General features: G+C 44.0%; 1 protein-coding gene across 2 annotated transcripts in view; it reads left to right on the forward strand.

Annotated features, from left to right (window-relative positions):
- LOC143987455 (solute carrier family 22 member 2-like) overlaps window positions 1-24,209 on the forward strand; it is an 84,674-nt gene extending 60,465 nt beyond the window's left edge. The window contains exons 8-11 of one of the 2 annotated variants that reach the window (XM_077486172.1): window positions 1,254-1,362; window positions 4,300-4,412; window positions 5,536-5,635; window positions 18,194-18,352. In XM_077486172.1, coding sequence (XP_077342298.1) covers window positions 1,254-1,362; window positions 4,300-4,412; window positions 5,536-5,635; window positions 18,194-18,332 — 461 coding nt within the window. In that variant the 3' untranslated portion in view covers window positions 18,333-18,352. Of the gene's footprint in view, window positions 1-1,253; window positions 1,363-4,299; window positions 4,413-5,535; window positions 5,636-18,193; window positions 18,353-24,119 lie in introns of those variants that run through there. The other variant, XM_077486173.1, reaches the window with a different exon arrangement.
- Window positions 24,210-25,769: the final 1,560 nt, after the last annotated feature.

Consider the following 25,769-nt stretch of genomic DNA (forward strand, 5'->3'; position numbering starts at 1 on the left):
TGTACCTATTGACTAAGGAGGCAGCAGGAGGCGGAGTAGCCCACCTCCTGCTGCCTCCACAGTCAATGAGCAGTTGAAAGTCTGTTGAGTCCCTCCCCCATACCATCTCCCGAGTTCCAGCCATGCCAGTTTACTATGCTTAGCCTACGGCCGCTTCTCTCCTGCAGACCTGCACTATATTTCCTCCAGTGTCCTATCATATTGTGTCCCCCATCGGATAATGTCCGCTGTGTACTGCGCATGCGCAGTACACAGCCCACACAGATTCCGAAAATAGCCGAAGATGAACGGCGCCTGCGCCGTGAGTCCAGGTTCAAGCCCCACCATCCAAGTGGTCACAGAGTTAGAATAAAAACAGCGAGGCCGCGCCTGAAGCGTGGTGAGCGAAGCGCGGCGAGCGAAGCGAGCCCATGAGGGGCCCTCTAATATTGGCAGCCCTATGTCCACTTGGATGGTGGGGCTACCACCTCGACGCACTGTGCAGGCACCATTCATCTTCGGAGATTTTCCAAAGCTCCTTCTGCTCCGTACTGCACAAGCGCTGCGCCTGAGCAGTACTGGGCGGACAGTATCCGATGACTGGACTCTATATGCCAGAACACCGGCTCTTCTCTCCTGCACACTTCCTGGTTGCCGCCGGGCCCCTACAGACACTCGGGCCCAGTACAAGTGTATCGGCTGTACACCGCTGCAGATTGAAAAGGAAAGGTCATTTTTTATAATATTATTATTATAATTCACAATATGACTTGAGTAGCAATTGTATACAATATATTCTTTTTTTCTATTTGCTATTTGGTTTTTCACACAAAAGTGGAGTTACCCCTTAAAGCTAGACCACTGCACACACAAATGCCTGCAAGTCATACCAAACCATTACATTGCTCCTATTTCTACTTACGTGTAAGTACTGGTCTCCATACCTCCCAACTTAGTAAGATGGGAAAAAGAGACACATTACAACAAATATATAGGCAAATGACACACCTCCAGTAATGTAGACCATGATAATGACTGCCTGGGCAAAAAAGATTGGTATACCCCAAAATTGCTTTTGTTCATTACTACTTTTACTTTATTTATACTGTGTATTTTGGCTTTTCAAAATAACAAATGCAAGTAACCATTTAAAGATTAGATGAAAGGTTAAATATTATAACACACTCTGTACTGTTCTAATAATTCATCACAAATGTTCTGACAACAATGAGGCCCTGTTTGTAAGACATCAGTCTTGTACTTTTCTTTTTCAGGTCTACATTGGTTAAGAGTGACACTAGGATGTTTAAGCAGAATGGGGATTACACTTTCCTTGGAAATGATTTGTTTGGTGAATGCTGAGCTGTATCCAACTTTTATCAGGTAAATATATGATATATTGAACATAAATAGATATATACTGTATCAGGGGAGGGCTGGCAGCCTTAGGCCAAGGGGGCAAGTCCAGTCAAGTGGCCCATTGAACTACCAAATCAGCTCACCATCACCAGTACCCATCAATGCAGCCTCACCAGTTCCCATCAGCGCAGCCTCACCAATGCCCATCAGCGCAGCCTCACCAGTATCCATCAATGTAGGCTCACCAGTGCCCATTAGCTCAGCCTCATCAGTGCCCATCAATGCAGTCTGTTCAGTGCATGGGGATTAGAGAGAAGAGAGCCGCTGGGTTACAAAGAGCGGGGATCTCTCGCTTACCCAGCGTGGTAGCTGTCATGTGAAGTCCCGCCTCCTGGACTGGCTCCTAAGATACACATTATCAGTGTGCTGTCTATCATAGGAGCCAGTTCAGGAGGCGGCTCTTTGTATGACAGCTGTGCTCACCCCCCCTTCTCCGAGGCAGCCCAATGGGCCCAGTAGGACCCATGGTAGGGCCGGCCCTGGGCGCTCTCCCACTGCCCCAGCTTGCAGTGCACCCACCCCAGATCGGCCCTGCAAAGTTGGGACAGAACTGGGAGCAGACTTAATATAAGGACAGTGTCCTCGGTCCAGGGACTGTCCCCGGAAACCAGGGACATCTGTTCACCCTAGGCTAGTGGACAGCAGGCCCCACAGGCTATGGCCAGCAGGCTAAACAGTCCATGGCCAGCTCCCAGCAGAACCTACAGGTCAGTGGCCAGCAGAACCTACAGGCCAGCAGCCAGCAGGACCCACAAGTTAGTGGCCAGCAGGACCCACAGGTCCACGGCCTGCTCCCAGCAGGACCCACAGGCCAGCTCCCAGCAGGACCCACAGTGTTGATGGACATTTTGAGGTTACTGGGTGGGAACTGGCCTGGGAAAGGATAAATAGAGTGTATGGGGGAAGGTAGATGGGATGTGGGGTTCAGCTGCAAGTGTCTCTCACCTTAGAGATGGCAGCTGCCCATGCCAGTGCCAGCACAGCAGGTCCTTGCACAGCCTCCTCCGTTCCTGGGGGAGTGATGCTCCTGTCCTGGGGTTAAGTAAACTTGCAGCCCGAGTAAGTCACGTGGATCCTGACTCCCTGGCACGCCCTGCTGCCTCTGCCTGCCTCCAAGATCTGGGCGTTGTAGTTTCCTGGCTGCACTCTCCACCCAATGGGAACTTAAGCGCACGTGGACTACAACCAGGGGCGTATCATGAAATCAGTGAACCCGTGTGAGAGATCCAGTGGGCCCCCATGCAGTGTGAAAGGAGAAGCTGCAGCGCGAAAGTGGGCAAGGTTTAAGTTGCACTAAATATTATGCGTGGCTTAAAGAGGTGTGGTTAAATGGAGTCTGAGATGACTTACATAGTTCAGAATGTGGTAATGTTAAATAGGGAGTACCTGGGTCCTAGCCCTGCTGGGTGACTCCAATCATCAGGACCAGGACCCAGGTACTCCCACTGCCACTCTGTACACCTGTGCTGAGGGGGGAGGGTCTCTCTTACCAAAGAAACATGTGTGCCACTCCACTCAGCAGGACCACCAGGTACTCATGAGTCTGCCATTCCTGGCCGCCACAGTTGCAATTTATAGAGTGCGCCAATGCTGGGACAAGATCATCCAGTGCCCAGAGCAAACATAATAAACTCCTCACCCCTATATGCCCACTTCTAGCGCAAATCCCCCCTCTCTGCACAAATCATCACTCCCCATATCCCCCTTATAACATAAATACCCCTAAAACCCCTCCATTCCCAAATTCTCTTACCCCCAATCCCCCCTGTCGTCAGTGCTCACCATTCTGTCCGTCTCATCAGTGCCCCCCATTCTGTCCATCTCATCAGTGCCCATCATTCTGTCCATCTCATCAGTGCCTACCATTCTTTTCTCATCATATGTGCCAGCCATTCTTGTGCCTTCCATTCTCTCCATCTCATCAGTGCCTACCATTCTTTCCTCATCTGTGACGCCATTCTGTCCCCTAACATCAGTGTTTTCCGCCATTCTGTCCTCATCTGTGACCTCCATTCTGTCCTCCTCATCCGTGACCTCCATTCTGTCCTCCTCATCTGTGCCACTATTCTATCCCCCACTATCAGTGTCCTCCGCCATCCTGTCCTCCTCACCTGTGCCCGCCATTCTGTCCCCCACTATCAGTGTCCTCCGTCATTCTGTCCTCCTCATCTGTGCCACTATTCTGTCATCCTCATCTGTGTTGCCATTCTGCCCCCCGCCACCAGGCATACCTGAGTGGCAGCATTTTCCCAGCCAGGGCAAGTCATGAGGGAAAGTAGGTGGGCAGTATAGACTGCTGTGCTTTCCCTCCCATTTCCTGTCACACTTGGTCATGTAGAGTGGGGCTGCCAGTTTTGTATGTGTTCCATTGTAGAGCTGTGAGGAAAAATGCAGACATACCGCATAATCCTGCACCGCTCCACATGGGACATCACACCTGTGTTTTGGTGTGAACAAGACACATATACAAAAATAGTTTTCTGTGTGTCCTGCGGTTTTGAGGTCTGAAAATGAATAATCGCATGGTGGACCAGAGTGGGATTGGTGCGGTGGGGGAAGAGGGGGCAACTGCAAGATTCGATCATCGGTGTGTCTCTCCCTGCAGCCACTGAAAGCCAGCTGGAAAGGAGAGGAGGAGGAGCTGGCTTTCAGATGCTGCAGGAAGAGACACACAGATGATTGAATCTTGCATTTTCCCCACGCCACACCAATCCCCCTCTTGTCCACCATGCAATTGTTTCTGCTGCTTCCTCATAACTGAGGCCATGCTGGCGGGACACCAGGAAACATGGAGCGCAGATCGGTGCTGTCCTTTTCCTTCAGGTAGATATGAAAACACAGTGTATACAGTGTATATTATACTTCTGAATTCTGGTCTGAGTCTTTTTATTTTTTTATAAGGAATCTTGGAATAATGGTCTGCTCATCAATGTGTGATCTGGGAGGAATAATAACACCGTTTATTGTTTATCGGCTGTCAAATATCTGGAAGGAGCTGCCACTTATAGTATTTGGTAAGCAAAACATTACAGTGATAGGACACATACTTCTGCATGTCAAAGAAATATTCTGTGAAAATCTAAAAGAAACCAAATTCCTAAATAAATGGGCGACAAAATTGAAGAAAATAGTATAAAATATTTACAGTACTTCCACGCAAATTTGAGTAAATTCTACTCTAACTTTTTTTCCAGTTTATGCATTGGGGGTTATTTACTAAAGGAAAATCCACTTTGCACTGAAAGTGCACTTGGAAGTAAAGTCGCTGTAGATCCGAGGGGGACATGCAAGGAAAGTAAAAAACAGCATTTTAGCTTGCACGTGATTGGATGATAAAATCAGCAGAGCTTCCACTCATTTCAGATCTACCCCTTAGATTTAGAGCGACTGCACTTCCAAGTGCACTTTCAGTGCAAAGTGGATTTACCTTTCGTAAATAACCCCCATTGTGAATAAAGCAATAAATGATATTTCAATATTATGCCTTTCTCTTGCAAGTAGGTAAACCCTGACTCTATTTTTCAGTATACTTGGCATCATGTGTATAGTTTTAAGCAATTTTTTTTTTTGTAATGCCCTTTCTGCATAGAGAATACAGGTTTGCATAGTGAAAACAGGGGCTTGTTCACTTGGATCAGGCACCATTCACAGAATGTTTTGCATTTTTCTCAAAGAATGCAAGGTATTCACTGCTTGGACTAGGTGTGGATCAGGACATCATGGCACTGCTTCCCCGCATAGTCCAATCAGGTTTAATCATTGAGATAAGTGCAAGGCAATCTGTGAATGGTGCCTGTGCTGAGTGGACGACTCTCTGTGGTTACTATGCAGCGGGGCAGCTGCTCGGCATGGGACCACAGTGGTGAACACTGTTTTAACAAAGAATACTACAGTGATTTCCAGCTCCCACATGGAACCTACAGGTACAGCATATCCATGCTTACATTGGTCCAGGTTGGACCAATGTAACTTTGCAAGACGAGCCGCATCTGGAATACGGCTTTATTGTCTGAGGCTGCACAGCAGCTTGAGATTTGCAGTACCTTTGCACAGTATTACATAAATATATGTACACATATTTGTATCTTTATTGAGCTTATGTGTTTTTTTCTGTTTTCTTTTGATCATGTACTCTAGCTGTATTAGGAACACTGTCAGGAGTTCTTGTTCTGTTTCTTCCTGAAACAAAAGGACGGGCTCTACCAGAAACTATTGAAGAAGTTGAGAGTTTGCAGAAGTAAGTCTGATCAACAGGATCATTTACATATCTGTATACATAATAGTCCAAATGTACTATGCAAAAGTCTAAAAATATTGTACTGCAAAGTTCTTTTTGTTTCATAAAAAAAAAAATTCAGCCTGACAGTCACCGCTCTCTGCTCTGAGCAGACCAAGCTCAAGGATAAAAAAAAATCCATAATTCTCTATGGAGATGGTTCACATCTCCACTCCAAGTCACCTGAAGCCCTACACTTGAAGCCCAAACAGGTTCTGGACCCTTTTTTGCCGCTCAAATCAGGCAGATTTGGGCATTTTTGGAGCAGGAAGCAGATGACAAAATCTAAAAACATAGCAACAAATGATGAAACAGGCGATCATTTTTCCTATTGGCTAATAAAAAAAAGCCAAAGCTTAAAAACAACGGAAAACGTTGTATGGAAACACTCAAATACGCACGTCAAAACGCCGGGAAAATGCTCAAAACCACTAAGCTCAGGTGTGAATGGGGCCTAAGAGACAACTTAGGACAGCTGCAGAATCATACCAATGTTGCAGCATTGAGGAGAGCATGTGTTTTTTGAAGCCCCCATATTTATCCTTCAAATACTAGGAATCCCAGTGATCTCCTGTGATTCTTTTTTAAATTATGATGTAATGTCCATGGCCATTTGTCTACAATCCTTCCTATGGATCAGTAAATGGGTCATTTCCACCACCGTGGTTTGCCTGAAATTTGATTAGAAACCACATCTCACGGAAACAGCAATATCTGTACATAGTATTTAAAGTGCTTCTAAAGTTTCCTGCATTAAGGTTAAAAACTGCTCACTAACTGTTAACCCCCCCAAACACTTAGATCCAGCGTTATGCCCAGCTACAGGTCTTCTCCCTTCAATTTCTGGTCTCACAGGAGACTCAGGAAGCAGTGGGAGCCTTTGGCCTCTGCTGCTGTTAGTCAAATCATTTGAGGAGGGAGTGTGGGATGAGGCTGAGCTGCACTGTGTGTGTCTATGGATGCACACAGCCCAGCTCGACAGTGTGCCCCCACGTGCGTCCCCATAGCACAGGGCTTGATATGGAGGCACACGCAGGAAAGTAGGAAACGGAGAGCACCGGCAGGGGACTCCAGATGAGGGAAGTAAGAGGCCACTTTGTAAAAAACAATTACACAGAGCAGGTAATTATAGCTTCTTTTTGTTTTAATAATAAAAAATAAATAGGCTTTATGACGACTTAAATGGTACAGTTCAAATCTATCTATACTGGTGAGAGACCTTGAGACCTTGCGAAAGTATTCCGCCCCCTTGAACTTTTCAACCTTTTGCCACGTTTCAGGCTTCAAACATAAAGATATAAAATGTAAATTTTTTATGAAGAATCACCAACAAGTGGGACACAATTGTGAAGTGGAACAAAATCTATTGGATAATTTAAACTTTTTTAGCAAATGAAAAACTGAAAAGTGGTGCGTGCAAAATTATTCGGCCCCTTTACTTTTAGTGCAGCAAACTCACTCCAGAAGTTCAGCGAGGATCTCTGAATGATCCAATGTTGTCCTAAATGACTGATGGTGATAAATAGAATCCACCTGTGTGTAATCAAGTCTCTGTATAAATGCACCTGCTCTGTGATAGTCTCAGGGTTCTGTTGAAAGTGCAGAGAGCGCTTGAAGACCAAGGAGCACACCAGGCAGGTCCGTAATACTGTTGTGGAGAAGTTTAAAGCCGGATTTGGATACAAAATAATTTCCCAAGCTTTAAACATCCCAAGGAGCACTGTGCAAGCGATCATTTTGAAATGGAAGGAGTATCAGACCACTGCAAATCTACCAAGACCTGGCCGTCCCTCTAAACTTTCAGCTCAGACAAGGAGAAGACTGATTAGAGATGCAGCCAAGAGGCCCATGATCACTCTGGATGAACTGCAGAGAACTACAGCTGAGGTGGGAGAGTCTGTCCATAGGACAACAATCAGTCGTACACTGCACAAATCTGGTCTTTATGGAAGAGTGGCAAGAAGAAAGCCATTTCTCAAAGATATCCATAAAAAGTCTTGTCTAAAGTTTGCCACAAGCCACCTGGGAGACACACCAAACATGTGAAAGAAGGTGCTCTGGTCAGATGAAACTTTAAACTTAAAAAAGTTTAAAGTTTTTTTGCTAGAAAATTATTTGGAACCCCCCAAACATTATAAATTTTTTTCTAACACTCTAGAGAATAAAATGGTTTTCATTGCAATACTTTTTGTCACACCGTATTTGGGTAGCGGTCTTACAAGCACACTTATTTTTGGAAAAAACCTTTTTGAATAAAAAAATAAGACAACAGTAAAGTTAGCTAAATTTTTTTTTATATTGTGAAAGATAATGTTACGCTGAGTAAATTGATGCCCAACATGTCATGCTTTAAAATAGCATCCGTTCGTGCAATGGCGTCAAACTTTTACCCTTAAAAATCTCCATAGGCAGTGTTTAAAAAATTCTGCAGGTTGCATGTTTTGAGTTATAGAGGAGGTCTAGGGCTAGAATTATTGCTCTCGGTCTACTGATCATGGCGATACCTCACATGTGTAGTTTGAACACTGTTTTCATATGCGGGTGCTGCTCACATATGTGTTTGCTTCTGCGCGTGAGCTCATCGGGACATGGTGCTTTAAAAAAAAAAAATCTTATTTATTTTACTTTATTTTATTGATTTTAGAACTGTTTTTTTTTTTTAAATTGGATCACTTTTATTCCTATTACAAGGGATGCTTAAAAAAACATGACAGGTCCACTTAAATATGAGATCTGGGGTCAAAAAGTCCTCAGATCTCATATTTGGCCTTAAATGCAATAATAAAAAAAAATTGTCATTTGAAAAAATGACAACAAAAAAATGGCTCTTTAAGACGTATGGGCAGAAGTGACATTTGACATTGCTTCCGCCCTGCTATGGTATGGATACAGGGGGGGGCCATCTTACCCTCACTCGTATCCATACCACGGAAGGAGAAGGACCCGATTGCCTCCTCTAAGTGGCGGAAGGCACAGGAGAGTGGCGGGAAGGGGGGGGGGTGCCCCTCTCCCGCCACTGATAATGGTGATCTTGCGGCAATTATGCTGCAGAGACCACCATTATCGTAAACAGAAACGCCCAATGAAAAGATGGATACCTTGGCTGTGGCAACTCAAGGAAATCCAAAGAATGACATTGGTAGGGCAGGTTAGTAAGGCTAGAAGGAATGGCCATTCCTTAGATGGAGTGGCTTTCTTTTTTTAGATCAGGGCAGCTAGAGCTCAGTAGGGTCAATGTGGTTAAGCTTTGTGACAGAAGATTAGCAAAACACACACAGAGTGGTATGATCTTTAAAACACAGCTCAACTAGGCATTGAAGCTGGCCATACACAGATCATGTTTTTTTCTCAATCAGCCAGCGAGCCACACAAGCAAAATGGATGAATAAATCCTTCCTGCTTTGTTATTGTATTCTGACAGCAGGACTCCTCCACTGTCAGAATACACTGATCAGTGCTGCAGCGCTGATTGAACAAAAAATTTCCAACAAGTCAGTTTGTGAGAAGTCAGTCATTAGATTGACTTGTCACATATGAGCACAGCCATAAATCAGACAAATTTTGATACATCTATTGCCAGCTTAAGTTTTCCAAAGTGTATGTGCACATACTGTATGTTAATGTGAATTATACACCAGAGTATATACATGTTCTTATTTATTGCAGGTATTTTTAGCTTGTGTGCATTAATGATGGGGTAAATGGACAGTTTTAGGCCATTGAGGTAATGATAAAATATATCTTGAGGACTGCAGATATTGGAATTAAATCTAGGTCACATAGTCTGAGAATATAATGCCATAGCTTCGAGGGATGTTGCTTTGCTGTCCATGGCCTTCAGATCACAGACACAACCTGCCAATATCTGTTTATAAGCTGATAACACCAAATAGTTGCACTAGATAATTTGCTTTAGCAAACCAGTTCCACTAATAATGAGTGTGAAATGCCACAGCAGGACTTTGCTGACTGGGCACTGGGCTCTGCCTTGTGGCTCTTTCCAGACCTTCCTGTACTGGTAAAGCCATGAAAAGCTTTCCATGTCCAGAGTTTTGGCACTACTTCAGTGCTTGCTCTGTTTCTGAAGACTAAAGCTCGCCATACCTTGTTTTTTTGTGTTTTTTTGCTCAGCCAGCAGGCTTGATGACAAAAAAACAGATTCCTCCATCAACCTAATTTATTCTAATTTATTCTAACCATTCCCTACCTAGATAAGGACCTGGATCCTCAGTGTCCCCCAGGCACTTCTGCTTAGTGCTTTTCCCTGGCATTTCCACTGAAAGACAACCTCCTGTAAAGAAAATTAGCTTCATGGGGCTCCACAGTCTTCTTTGAAGGGCCTGACACGTAAAAGATTCAGCTGGATCAAGCTTTGTTGGACTTAGTGCCGAAATGCATAAGCAGTTTTTTACTCACCTACATGTAGCAATAAATATTATAGCCTTTTTTTGGATTCTGGAGCTGCGGTTACCTTCTTTCTTGAATCAGACTTTGTTGGGTTCCAGCATTGTAACCATCTTTCACCTGTGGGTAAGGCCTGTATATCCATATCCAGGAGGCCACAATCCACATGGTTACTGCATGGCTCTTTACAACTGGTAGTTCCTTCAACATCAGGGATCTCTCTCACACTTTCTTCTGGGCATTGTTCTTTTAAACTGATAGCCTTTGGGCGCTGAGGTTCGTGCATTTAAATGTGCCTCAAATATTGCATGGCAGGAAGAGATCAGTGCTGGAGGCTCTATGCCTCCCTATATTGCCAGCATGCAGAACACACTAATTTCCTGCTGTGGGTATCTTCTGCCAGGCCAAGTCATAATGACTTTTTGGGACATGTCTTTCTTTGCATGTGCCCTCCTTTTTTGGTGTATAAACATCCTCTTGTGAAGGGTTCTTTGAATGCTGTCACTTGTTCTATTCTTTGTCAGACAAACAGTAGTAGTGATACTGATAAGGTTTCTACCCCTTGCTTTATGGCAACTGATGTTTCACTGCATTTGTGTGGTTAGGAGCCTTTTTAGGTCTATAGCCTGAGGTCAGGTGTTGGCATGTATATCAAAGGCTCCCGTGCTATATGGCCAAAATAATCAGAAGGTAAAGTTCTATTCTGACGGGAGCAGCAAACACTCTATGAGTTGGCTCTCAATACTATAGAAAATGAAATAGGGGGGGTGTGTCGATTTTTGTTGGAATCTTTTTACTAACCTGAATTTTTGAGTTTATATCACAGATATATATATTTTTTACACTGCATTTTTTAGCTGTTATATGCACCTATATGTTTTTATCACATGCATCTTTGATCTTGACACTTGAGTGATGCACAGAGACACTTTAAATCAGTTGTTTTATGCAATGCACAGATGCACTTTTTAATACAATTTCATAAGCACTAAACACTGTTCAAGTTTACAAGCACTATTGCACTTTTTGCCTTGATATTATTATTTATTTTTATATTTTTGATTGTGCATTACTGTTAGTTTATTTGGTATTGAGGAAGCGCAACACCCCCCCATTTCATTTTCTACAGGTGTTGGCATGTCTTCAGCAACATTCTTCTGGAATGTTCCTGCAGCACCTTTGTGTGCTAAGGAGGATTTATTTATGTTTTAATTATTCTGCGCTTAACCACTTAAGGACGTATTGCCATTGTACGTCATCACAATGGCACAGGCAGGCACAAGCACGTAGATGTACGTGCCGGCCTTCCAGCGGATGGGGGGTCCGATCGGACCCCCTCCCGCTGGATACGGCGGTCCGTTTCCCTCCAGGAGCGATCCGTGATGAGGGGATGGCCGTTGGTTTCTGGCCACCCCCTCTGGATCGCTCCTGACCAATGACGTACTTCCTCCCACTGTGTATTGTTTAAACAGGAAGGAGGAAGTGATGTCATTCTCCTCGGGGCGGTCTTTTTGACCGGACTACGAGGAGAAGACACAAAGTAAGTGCACCAAAACACTACACTGACACATAGGTACACATAGGTACACAAACCCAGTGCCAGTGTCACTAAGCGATCATTTTTCTGATCGCTGCATCAGTGTTGCTACTGTCGCTAGGTAGCTAGTTATTTTTTCAGGTTCACCGCCAGGTTTTTATATCGCTAGGTACCCCGATATACTACCCAATAATGGTTTTAACCCCCTGATTGCTCCTAGTTAACCCTTTCACCCCCTTTTGCCAGTGTCACTAAGCGATCATTTTTCTGATCGCTGCATTAGTGTCGCTACTGTCGCTAGGTAGCTAGTTATTTTTTTCGTTCACCGCCAGGTTTTTATATCGCTAGGTACCCCGATATACTACCCAATAATGGTTTTAACCCCCTGATTGCCCCTAGTTAACCCTTTCACCCCCTTTTGCCAGTGTCACTAAGCGATCATTTTTCTGATCGCTGCATCAGTGTCGCTACTGTCGCTAGGTAGCTAGTTATTTTTTTAGGTTCACCGCCAGGTATTTATAGCGCTAGGTACCCCGATATACTACCCAATAATGGTTTTAACCCCCTGATTGCTCCTAGGTAACCCTTTCACCCCCTTTTGCCACTGTCACTAAGCGATCGTTTTTCTGATCGCTGCATTAGTGTCGCTAGTGTCGCTAGGTAGCTAGTTTTTTTTTTAGGTTCACCGCCAGGTTTTTATAGCGCTAGGTACCCCGATATACTACCCAATAATGGTTTTAACCCCCTGATTGCCCCTAGTTAACCCTTTCACCCCCTTTTGCCAGTGTCACTAAGCGATCGTTTTTTCTGATCGCTGCATTAGTGTCACTAGTGTCGTTAGGAAGCTAGTTATTTTTTTAGGTTCACCACCAGGTTTTTATAGCGTTAATTACCCCCATATACTACCCAATAATGGTTTTAACCCCCTAATTGCCCCTAGTTAACCCTTTAACCAGCGATCACAGTATAAGTGTCACTGGTGACGCTGGTTAGCCAGTTAGTTATTTAGGTTCCCCGTCAGGTTTTTATATAGTGCCAGGGACCCCCATATACTACCTAATAAAAATTTGAACCCCCTGATTGCCCCTAGTTAACCCTTTCACCACTGATCACCGCATAAGTGTTACGGGTGACTCTGGTTAGTTTGCTTTTTATAGCATCGGGGCACCCACCATTTATTATCCAATAAAGGTTTAACCCCCTGATCACCCGGCGGGTGATATCAATTAGGTTTTAGGGTCAGGGTCTGCGTCGCCCCAGGCAGCGCTAGGTTAGTGCCAGTACCGCTAACATGGCCACACACGGCACTTTTTGAGCGGACTGTTTCAGCGAACTGTTTGCCAAACAGTTCGCTCAACTTTTGAAATGAACGGACTCGCCCACGTAAGGCGGAGGCAAATCCGCCCATTTCGAGCGCATGTACAGGTAGGCGGGCCCGCGAAGGAGACGTCGCGGGCTCTGCCGCCTGGAATGGACTTAAAGGGGAACCCCAACGCCGAAAAAAATCGGCGTGGGGTCCCCCCAAAGTCCACAACAGACCCTTGTCCGAGCACGCTACCCGGCCGGCCAGGAAAGGGGGGCGAGCGAGCGCGCCCCCCCTCCTGAGCCGTACCAGGCCGCGTGCCCTCAACATGGGGGGGTGCCTTGGGGAAGGGGGGGCCGCGCGGCCCCCCCACCCCAAAGCACCTTGTCCCCATGTTGATGAGGACAAGGGCCTCTTCCCGACAACCCTGGCCGTTGGTTGTCGGGGTCTGCGGGCGGGGGGCTTATCGGAATCCGGGAGCCCCCTTTAAGAAGGGGGCCCCCGGATACCGGCCCCCCACCCTATGTGAATGAGTATGGGGTACAATGTACCCCTACCCATTCACCTGTGAAATAAAGTACAAAAAAAAACACAACACAGAGAAAAAATATTTTATTGCACAGCTCCGGGGGTCTTCCGTCTTCGGGGGTCTTCTCGCCGGACTCCTCCGCTATCTTCGTGTAGCTCTTTTACTAGCGGAGGAGCCCGGCTTTCTTCCTCCCCGCCGCCGGCCTCTTCTCCCGACTTCGGGGGTCTTGTCCCCCTCTTCGGTTCTTCTGCCGGGCCACCGCGCCTTCTTATAGCTCTTTTACAGGCGGTGGCCCTGTCTTCTGTCGCCGCTGCCTTCCGTTCTTCTGTCGCCGCCTTCGGTTCTTCTGCCGGGCCACCGCGCCTTCTTGTAGCTCTTTTACAGGCGGTGGCCCGGTCTTCTGTCGCCGCTGTCGCTGTCGCCGCCTTCCGTTCTTCTTCTTCTTCTTCTTGTTCTTCTTCTTCTTCCCCAGGAGATGTTGACACGTCGCTCTCTCCGGCCGGAATGCCAGAGCCGCGCTGTGCGGTCACTTATATAGTGACAATGGGGCGGTGTCACATGGTATATGTCACATGGGTTGGTCACATGGTGACCCCGCCCCCTTACGATGTCATAGTCCCCATGTGACATCAACCCATGTGACCAACCCATGTGACATATACCATGTGACACCGCCCCATTGTCACTATATAAGTGACCGCACAGCGCGGCTCTGGCATTCCGGCGGAGAGAGCGACGTGTCAACATCTCCTGGGGAAGAAGAAGAAGAACAAGAAGAAGAAGAAGAAGAACGGAAGGCGGCGACGGCGACAGCGGCGACAGAAGACCGGGCCACCGCCTGTAAAAGAGCTACAAGAAGGCGCGGTGGCCCGGCAGAAGAACCGAAGGCGGCGACAGAAGAACGGAAGGCAGCGGCGACAGAAGACCGGGCCACCGCCTGTAAAAGAGCTATAAGAAGGCGCGGTGGCCCGGCAGAAGAACCGAAGAGGGGGACAAGACCCCCGAAGTCGGGAGAAGAGGCCGGCGGCGGGGAGGAAGAAAGCCGGGCTCCTCCGCTAGTAAAAGAGCTACACGAAGATAGCGGAGGAGTCCGGCGAGAAGACCCCCGAAGACGGAAGACCCCCGGAGCTGTGCAATAAAATATTTTTTCTCTGTGTTGTGTTTTTTTTTGTACTTTATTTCACAGGTGAATGGGTAGGGGTACATTGTACCCCATACTCATTCACATAGGGTGGGGGGCCGGTATCCGGGGGCCCCCTTCTTAAAGGGGGCTCCCGGATTCCGATAAGCCCCCCGCCCGCAGACCCCGACAACCAACGGCCAGGGTTGTCGGGAAGAGGCCCTTGTCCTCATCAACATGGGGACAAGGTGCTTTGGGGTGGGGGGGCCGCGCGGCCCCCCCTTCCCCAAGGCACCCCCCCATGTTGAGGGCACGCGGCCTGGTACGGCTCAGGAGGGGGGGCGCGCTCACTCGCCCCCTTTCCTGGCCGGCCGGGTAGCGTGCTCGTACAAGGGTCTGTTGTGGACTTTGGGGGAACCCCCACGCCGATTTTTTTCGGCGTTGGGGTTCCCCTTTAAGCCCATTCCAGGCGGCGGAGCCCGCGACGTCTCCGTCGCGGGCCCCGCCTACCTTCACACGCGCTCGAAATGAGCAGACTTTCCTCCGAGCGGGAACAGTTTGCTCATTTCGAAAGCAGCCTACACACGGGCGGACTGTTCGCTCAAACACAGTTTCAGCGGACAGTTTTTCGGAATTTCCGAAAGACTTTGTCCGTCAAACTGTCCGCTGAAACTGTCCGCTGAAAGCCCACACACGAGCGGACTGTCCGCCCAAACACTGTTCAGCGGACAAGGTTGGGCGAACAGTCCGCCCGTGTGTACGCGGCCTTAGAAATCCTGAAGGTGGTAATTGGTTTTCGGGGTGCCGTGCGCGACTAGACTCCCAAAAAGTCCCACACATGTGGTATCCTCATACTCAGGAGAAGTAGCGGAATATATTTTGGGGTGCAATTCCACATATAACCATGGCATGTGTGAGCAATATATCATTTAGTGACAACTTTTTGTAAAAAAAAAAAATTTTTTTTATTTTTTGTCATTATTCAATCCCTTGGGACAAACAAAAAATACTCAAAATATTCAATGGTCTCAACATGGCCCTCAGCAAATAGCTTGGGGTGTCTACTTTCCAAAATGGGGTCATTTGGGGGGGGTTTGTGCCATCTTGGCATTTTATGGCCTTCAAAACTGTGATAAGTAGTGATAGGTAGTGAGGAGTAAAATAAAAAATGTATGCCCTTAGAAATCCTGAAGGCGGTGCTTGGATTTCGGGGTCCCATACGCGGCTAGGCTCCCAAAAAGTCCCACACATGTGGTATCCCTGTACTCAGGAGAAGCAGCAGAATGTATTTTGGGGTGTCATTTTACATATGCCCATAGCATGTGTGAGCAATATATAATTTAGTGACAACTTTGTGCAAAAAAAAAAAAAGTTTGTAATATTCCCGCAACTTGTGGCAAAATATAAAATATTCCATGGACTCAACATGCCTCTCAGTAAATAGCTTGGGGTGTCTACTTTCCAAAATAGGGTCATTTTGGGGGGTTTTGTGCTATTTTGGCATTTTATGGCCTTCGAAACTGTGATAGGTAGTGAGGAGTCAAATCAAAAATTTGCACCCTTAGAAATCCTGAAGGTGGTGATTGGTTTTTGGGGTGCCGTGCGCGACTAGACTCCCAAAAAGTCCCACACATGTGGTACCCCCATACTTGGGAGAAGTAGCGGAATATATTTTGGGGTGCAATTCCACATATAACCATGGCATGTGTGAGCAATATATCATTTAGTGACAACTTTTTGTAAATTTTTTTTTTTTTTTTTTGTCATTATTCAATCCCTTAGGACAAAAAAAAAATATTCAATGGGCCCAACATACCCTTTAGCAATTTCTTTGGGGTGTATACTTTCCAAAATGGGGTCATTTGGGGGGGGGGGTTTGTACTGCCCTGCCATTTTAGCACCTCAAGAAATGAGATAGGCAGTCATAAATTAAAAGCTGTGTAAATTCCAGAAAATGTACTCTAGTTTGTAGACGCTATAACTTTTGCGCAAACCAAAAAATATACGCTTATTGACATTTTTTTTACTAAAGACATGTGGCTGAATAAATTTTGCCCCCAATGTATGACTAAAATTTAGTTTATTCGATTTTTCTTATAACAAAAAGAAGAAAATATTTTTTTTTCAAAATTTTCGCTCTTTTTCCATTGAGCAAAAACTTTTACAACACAATATGTATACCATATGTGAAAAACGTGCAACACATTAATAAATTAATGTGAGTAAATTAGTCACTAATTTAATAGTCACTGACAACAGCAGTGATCAGCTGTGATGTTTCCACCTGGTCTGCTCAAAGGGGATAGCGGCTCTCTTCCGCAATAGATAACAGGATGTATTTGGTAACTTTCCTTTTACTCAATTCAAAAACTCCTCCAGTAAATGTTTCAAATGGTTTGTTTAAAAGAAAAAGAAGAAGAATTTAATGGCGCAGTAAATCGTAGTATTTATTCCAAAGATTTTCTCGTGCACAGCACAGAAATATATACGACACACAGGCTACCAGCTGGTGCGTGGTGGCATCACGGGAGTCTCTCCAACCTACTCCATTAACATAGTGACCACTGACCAACTAGCAACTTCTGCAACTTCCAATATAGCATAAAGTGTGCAGTGGTCAGTGGCCAGTGGTCAGGAATATATCATAAACAGTCTAGCATAAATAGTGAAGTGTTCAGTATTTTGTCATATGCAGCTCAGTGTATAAAGTGCAGCAGTCAGAAACTTGTCATACACAGCCCAGAATACAGAGTGCAGTGGTTAGAAACATGTCATATACAGTCCAGCAGAGAGAGTGCAGAAGTTAGGAATAAGGATGAGCCAAACACCCCCCGGTTTGGTCTGCACCAGAACATGCGAACAGGCAAAAAATTCAGACGAACACGTGAATACCATTAAGGTCTATGGGACACGAGCATGAAAAACCAAAAGTGCTTATTTTAAAGGCTTATGTGCAAGTTATTGTCATAAAAAGTGTTGGGGGGGGGGGGGGTAGTCTCTAGTATGCCTGTAAAGTGGCACAGTTTTCCCCTGTTTAGAATAGTACCACAGCAAAATTACATTTCTAAAGGAAAAAGTCTTGTAAAAGTTGATCGTGGCTGTAATGAATTGTCGGGTCTCAGCAATATAGATAAAACTCATTGAAAAAAACGGCATGGGTTCCCCCCAGTCCATTACCAGGCCCTCTTTGGGTCTAGTATGACTATTAAGGGGTACCCTGAACAAATTTTTTTTTTTAAATTGCGTGGGGGTCCCCCCAAAATCAATACCAGGCCCTTCAGGTCTGGTATGGAAATTAAGAGGAACCTTGTGCAAAAATGTGAAAAAAATGACGTAGGGACCCCCCCCACTCAATACCAGTTCCTTATCCAAGCACGCAACCTGACAGGCCACAGGAAAAAAGGGGGAGATGAGAAAGCGTCCCCCCTCCTGAACCGTACCAGGCCACATAATTTTTCAATTTCTTTTTCACTATTAGACCTTCACTCAAACTACGAGCTGCTATTTTTAATATATGTATTAATTTGTAATTTTATACATCATATTGTAATCGGTCCAGGGTGTGTGGCCCATTAAGGTTTTTTACCTTATTTTTTCACATCTTCTTCCTTCGTAATTGTGTACAGGCTGGGGACCTCTGTGGTGCTGAACTGCTCCCACCATTGCTCTGGGAGGCGGATTGCTATGAAGAGAATGCCAACAACAACTCCTCCTGCAAGAAGCTATCCCACCTGTCACATGTACACGCTTACAACAGGCTGCTAGAGAAACCTTTGTTACCCTTGGTAACCACTTGTATTGTCACACTGCATTAACACATGTACCGTTATCTTCATACTCCTGTGTGTTAGAACTGACCCAGCTGTAGACTTTGAATTCTGGTCACTTGCATGACACATTTTGAATAACTTAAGACCAGACAAGGACAGAGTTACAAAGTTTTACTTAAATAACTCAGCATTATGACATAAACAGGTAACAGTCCAACATAAAGTGCTGTCTTTGCCTAACATCCCTAGTCCTTAACTTCAGGCTTGTGGCTGCCCCAGCGTACCTGCATAGGATGAGAGTCCATACTTTAAAGTCCATACGAGGTTCCTTCAGGGAGGACTGTAAGTCCAAGCAATCTCCCCGAATAGCAGAAACTCTAATTTTGGCATGACACTGGCGATCCAAACTTCAGCATAGGTGGTGGGCAATTTATCCTTCAGCTCTGAGTCCATTGTTTGTAGACCCCTGTTCCTTTTATAATACCTCAAACCAGTGGGTTGGACCCAGTAAAGCCGACCAGAAGGAAAACCAGGGAACATAACCCTGCCCTTCCCAAATGGGGCAGCGTTACCTTCTACCTGCCTACAAACTTACACTATGACAATTATTTCCTTTCTTATGTTGTTACTAACAAAAATAAGGTTATAACCTTGAAAATAATGATCTTTCTTCCTAGGATCATGCACAGTTATAGTTGAGCAGAAAGCTCAATATAATATACTTGAGGACAAATTGTTGCTTTGAGAAAGTTTCTCTTTTTCTGTGGGTGGCAAGATTACTTGTCTGGATTTCATAGTTATTTTTTTTAGGTTAAGACTTGAAAATATTGAAAATAAAGTAGTATAGTTGGCCTTCAATTGCGGCCTTGTGCCATATACAACAAATAAAACCAGTGATTTCCTGAGAAATCCTCTTTGCTTCTTCCATATATTCCTAGGTGCTGATTACTCTGGCATTTGTCATGGTTGGAGGAAATGTTGAAGCTGTGCAATCTTAAGCAGTTTTGGTAATATTTCAGAGAGTTACCTAAAGTTGCTAAATACTCATTTCCATAGGTTCCGAGGCCAATAAATGAAAATGAATTGGCACTGGCTGAGTTGCTGAAACAAGATTTTCTTTTATTATTGCTTAAGTATTAGTTTGAAAAAACAAGTACATTTGAGTTTCTTTTGAAAATTATTCTAACAAATATAATTATTTAAAGGAAACCTGTAGTGAGGGAATATAGTGATGGCTATTTTCTACATTTAATTATCCTGAAAATGCTACTTGACTGGCTAATCTAATGGCTTCAGCACTTTATGAGTCACTGACTTGGAACAGGTAGGCACATCAGTTGTTCTGACGTCACTTGACTGATCTTTATGTAAAAATAATATACCCACTACAGGTCTACTGTAACTTTAATAGTATCTGCATTTGTTCTTGCAGAAGCCTAACAGTATTTCAAATTCAATATACCTGCTTCTGTAGCTTTCTCTATAAACCCAAGATATAAGGGATTTTTGAATAAGAAAGGTAAACTCCAGGGAAACAGCTAAATGCACAGGCGAAGGACTTAACCAGGAGCTGCCTTACCTGGCAAAGGATTAGTGATTCTCTCCATCCATTTGGGAGATTTACAAAGCCCTGCCTGTCTGGCAGGCCAGGGGCCTGATTTTCCCAAGTAATATACTGTATGTGCAATATAATGAAGTGCTCCACCTATTAAAAGCTAAGTATTAATGTGATTATATCAGCAAATAGCACAAATATCATAAAGTACGATAAAAACAAAAACACTGTATATGCGATTAGGTCATCAAATATTCGAACATACTGTAGATTCCCAACACTGTGCAAATAAAATTCATAACAAAATCACATAAATTGCATAAGTGAATATCATCAATCACAGAAGTACGTGAATCAGTCCAATAAACGGTCCCTGTAAATAACATCAATGAGACATCAAATTTTAGGGTGTGAAACAATCCTTACTGTGAAAGGTAAAACATTCCTCCAGTGCCAGTCTCCAGGCTACCTTTGATAAAGTCTGAAGGGATGGATGGGATGGGGCTTACTCACTATATATATATATATATATATATATATATATATATATATATATATATATATTTATTTATATATATGTGTGTTTATTTCCATCAAAAGGCCCACCAAAATCCTCAGCACCAGGCCCATGATGCTTTTAATCTGGCCCGGCTTGGATGTGATTCTGTATTGGTTTCTTTCTTTTCTGACTAATTTCATTTTCTGCAAGCACAGAAATTACCCATTGATCTCAACAGAAATCTAGTGTCTTTGTAATTACCTTTGCGCTAAATGTACAGTGCCTTGAAAAAGTATTCACACCCCTTGAAATTTTTCACATTTTGTCATACTACAACCAAAAACGTAAATGTATTTTATTGGGATTTTATGTGACAGACCAAGACAAAGTGGAACATAATTGTGAAATGGAAGGAAAATGATAAATGGTTTTCAATTTTTTTTACAAATAAATATCTGAAAAGTGTGGCGTGCATTTGTATTCAGCCCCCTTTACTCTGATACCCCTAACTAATATCTAGTGGAAGCAATTGTTTTTCAAAAGTCGCCTAATTAGTAAATAGAGTCCACATGTGTGTAATTTAATTTCAATATACTGTAAATAAAGCTGTTCTGTGAAGCCCTCAGCAGTTTTTTAGAGAACCTTAGTGAACAAACAGCATCATGAAGGCCAAGGAACACACCAGACAGGTCAGGGATAAAACTGTGGAGAAGTTTAAAGCAGGGTTAGGTTATAAAACAATATCCCAAGCGTTGAACATCTCATGGAGAACTGTTCAATCCATCATCTGAAAATGCAAAGAGTATGGCACAACTGCAAACATAATAGGTGAATGGTACTCATAATAGGTGAATGGTACGCTATAAAAAAAAAAGTTAATAAAACTGTTTCCAAACACCAAAACTCAAAATCCCTGCCTCTACGCATCGGGATTGGGCGGCAGATCAACCGGAAGGGACATAGGAATACGGGCTCACTGCTCGTGGAGTATACACCTTGTTGTATTGTTTCAAATGTGAGTACAACTATATTGCACTTTTGTTTATATACTGCCACCACAGAGGAGACTAGGTGGACATCCCAGAATTACATCTAAGGACTTATTGCCATATATCCAGTCCCCAAGGCAGCGTTCATCACAGAGTGGATCCCTAAAGTAAAGGGGAGACACAAGGATCCCCCATGAAAGATATTTATTTAATGCTGTTACCTTACAGCAGTAAGGTCAGAGGCCTGTGAGCACTGAGGTGTCACACATATCACATATTATAATAAGAGACACCAATCGCCAGTCATTTTCAATATTTGAATGTGCAAGAAGTAGAGCACCTTCACTTTAATTTTTTTGCACCTTTGGCAAAAATTGTCATCACTGGGACAATATATCTACCACTTATATTATAATACAATATTTATTGTATCAGTCAGCTTACTAGCATGATCTATCGACACTCAGAAGTAATATTTATTAATTAATTTATTCACGGATTTATGCATTTATGTTGATTGAGTTACTTACTGTTTAGTTTTATACATTACTGTGGAAAGTGTGACATCATCTCTATTCATATAACTGCGAACCTACCAATACACGACCGTCCACCTAAACTGACAGGCCGGGAAAGGAGAGCATTCATCATGGAGGAGCTGCAGAGATCCACAGCTACGGTGGGAGAATCTGTCCACAGGACAACTATTAGTAGTGCACTCCACAAATCTGGTCTTTACAGAAGAGTGGCAAGAAGAAAGCCATTGTTGAAAGAAAGCCATAAGAAGTCCCATTTGCAGTTTGCGAGAAGCCATGTGGGGGGGGGGGGGGGGGGGCACAGCAAACATGTAGAAGAAGGTGCTCTGGTCACATGAGACCAAAACTTTACTTTTTGGCCTAAAAGCAAAACACTGTGTAGCGGAAGACTAACACTGCACATCACCATGAACACGTCATCCACAAAGTAAAACATGGTGGTAGCAGCATCAGGCTGCGGGGAAGCTTTTCTTTAGCGGGTACAGGGAAACTGGTCAGAGTTGATGGAACCAAATACAGGGCAATCTTAGAAGAAAACCTGTTAGCCCTTGTACACACGGTCAGAGATTCCGACAACCAAATCCGTCGGATTTAGTCTGTCGGATTTTGTCAGACGGATTTTGTCCGAAACTGTTGTATACACACGGTCAGACAAAGTTGTCGGAAAATCCGACGTGATGACGTTATTTTGTTACGACGGGACTACGTTCATGCTAGTAGCCAATAGCTTTGATGTAGGAATTTGATCTGAGCATGCGTGGCCCTTTGTCCGATCGAAATTCTCTACACATGATCAGAGTATGTCCGATCGGAGCATTTTGTAAGAAAATTTTACCAACAAGTTGAAAAACTTGGTCCGTCGGATGCTCCGATGGAAACAGTCCGATGTAGACCACACACAGTCGGAATATCCGACAAAACGATCCGATCGGACACATTCCGTCGGAATCTCCGACCATGTGTACAAGGGCTTAGAGTCTGCAAAAGACTTGAGACTGGGGCAGAGGTTCACCTTCCAGCAGGACAAGGGCCCTAAACATACAGCCCGAGCTTCAATGAAATGGTTTAGATCAAAGCATATTCAAAGGATATTCAAAATGTTAGAAAGGCCTAGGCAAAATCCAGACCTAAATCCAATTGAGAATCTGTGGCAAGACTTGAAATTTGCTGTTCACAGATGCTCTCCATCCAAACTGACAGAGCTTGAGCTATTTTTCAAAGAAGAATGGGGCAAAAATGTCTCTAGATGTACAAAGCTGGTAGAGACATACCCAAAAAAGACTTGAGGCTGTAATTTCAGCAAAAGGTACCTTTACAAAGTATTGAGAACCCAGCCTTGGAGTAAAGGGTAAGAGTAATGCACGCCACACTTTACACATATTTATTTGTAAAAAAAATTGAAAACTTTATCATTTTCCTTTTACTCCACAATTATGTGCCACTTTGTGTTGGTCTATCAAATACAAACCCAATAAAATACACTTACATTTTTGGTTATAACATGACAAAATGTGGAATATGTCAAGGAGTATGGATACTTTTTCAAGGCACTGTATATGAAGAAAAAAAATGAAAGAAAAAAGATAAAAACAAAGTAATACCATCCTTCCAGAGTTTAGTCTATATGCTGACACAGACCAGTAAAGTTTCCTCATTTATATAACATAGGATTGCAAAAAAGGTCTTGTAGTTTTTATCCAATGAAATTTTTTATTTAGGATGTTTGTGGATAAAATAAAACACTGTGAGGAGCATATTTATGAAGAAAAAAACATGTTTGCATTCACCGCAGGCCAATAAATCACGGTAATTGAAACCACATGTACAAGGAATGCTGCTTTATAAATTTTAGAATTTAAGACTAATCTTACTGCTATAATTTCATTATTAAATATTGGGTTGATTTATTTAGAATTTTGTAAAAGTTAGATGGGAATATGCAAATTGCTGTATGCTCATTTTCTTATCATTTTCTACAACTATCTAACAGTATATTTTTGTTATTTATTACTGATAAAATAATTTTTTGCCAAGAACATTTCAAATCTGATGAATATTATGTACAATGAAGATGTATTACTGGTTAATTTGATGCAACTCTGAAAAAGCTAATATTGCATGGTGCAGACATAAGTATGTCTACTGTATACTTCTAAAAGTTATTCCTTTGATTTTGACAATGCTTTTATTTTTCTCTTTCCAGAAAAGAAAAAGTAACCAAAATGAATACAATTTATTTGGAAGTAACGGCTAAGAATTGATGCTCAATAAAACATGAATTAATTAATTAAAATGGCACCACTCATTCATGGAATTTCTGAACAGAAACAAAAAATATATATAATATTTTAATAAAATGATAGCATATGGACAATGTATGATGAAATATTACCGTATATACTCGAGTATAAGCCGAGATTTTCAGCCTCTTTTTTGAGGCTGAAAGTGCCCCCCTCGGCTTATACTCGAGTCATCGCTGTCTGCCCGCTCGATCAGCGTGTCGAGCAGACAGACAGCGGCCATTCTACAATTCAAAAGCCGCGCCTCCGGCTCCGCCTTCGCCTGTGATAGGCGGAACACTGAATTTCCCAGCAGCCTGTGTTCCGCCTATCACGGACATCGTATCATCCTCGTACTACGGACGAGGATGATACGATGTCAGTGATAGGCGGAAGACAGGCTGCTGGGAAATTCAGTGTTCCGCCTATCACAGGCGAAGGAGGAGGCGCGGCTTTTGAATTTTACAATGGCCGCCGAAGAGGGCACGGGACGGAGGCAAGGCAAGGCAAGGCAAGGCACGGCACGGCACGGGACGGGACGGAGGCAAGGCAAGGCACGACACGACGGCAAGGCACGGCACGGCACGGGACGGAACGGAGGCAAGGAGGCAAGGCACGGGACGGAGGCTCGGGACAAAGGTAGGCTGGACACACACACACACACACACACACACACACACACACACACACACACACACACACACACACACACACACACACGGATACACACACACACAGGGATGGGTGGATGGATGGAGACACACACAGGGATGGGTGGATGGATGGAGACACACACAGGGATGGATGGATGGATGGACACACACAGGGATGGATGGACGGACACACAGGGATGGACGGACACACAGGGATGGACGGACACACACACAGGGATGGACAGGCATGTCTCACCCTCGGCTTATACACGAGTCAATAAGTTTGCCAGTTTTTTTGGGGGTAAATTGGGGGCCTCGGCTTATATTCGGGTCGGCCTATACTCGAGTATATACGGTACTTTATGTAAACCAAAGAAAGAATCGTTTGCTGGCACATGTTCCAAATCCTTCATGATCTTCCTTCTTCAGTTTTTAGACTTGGCGGAACAGAAATAAATTACAAAGCCCAGCGGTACAACTTGGACACTGCTGTACCTATTGTAGTTTTTGTGCTTTGAGATATAAAAAGCAATAGAATGCTATAAAGCAGGGATATGCAATTAGCGGACCTCCAGCTGTTGAAGAAGAACTACAACTCCCATGAGGCATAGCAAGACTCTGACAGCCACAAGCATGAGACCCAGAGGCACAAGCATGATGCGACTTCTAGTTTTGCAACAGCTGGAGGTCCACTAATTGCATATCCCTGCTATAAAGGGTTATGAGGACCAGGGTGCTTTGTGGAATGTCCATGAACGGGGACTTTTTGCTAATTTATGTGCCTTATTGAAAGAAATTATTTGAGAATTTTCAGGTACAACAAAAAGTAATAAGAGGAAGGCTCCTTTTATTTTATCTTGAAGTGCCAAGGATATGTATGGGCTGACTAGTTATGGAAGTGCAGAACAAAGATGTGGAAAG

Source organism: Lithobates pipiens, unplaced genomic scaffold, assembly GCF_037356315.1.
Source record: "Lithobates pipiens isolate NorthernLeopardFrog02 unplaced genomic scaffold, aLitPip1_a1.2 Scaffold_18, whole genome shotgun sequence".
NCBI lineage: Eukaryota > Metazoa > Chordata > Amphibia > Anura > Ranidae > Lithobates > Lithobates pipiens.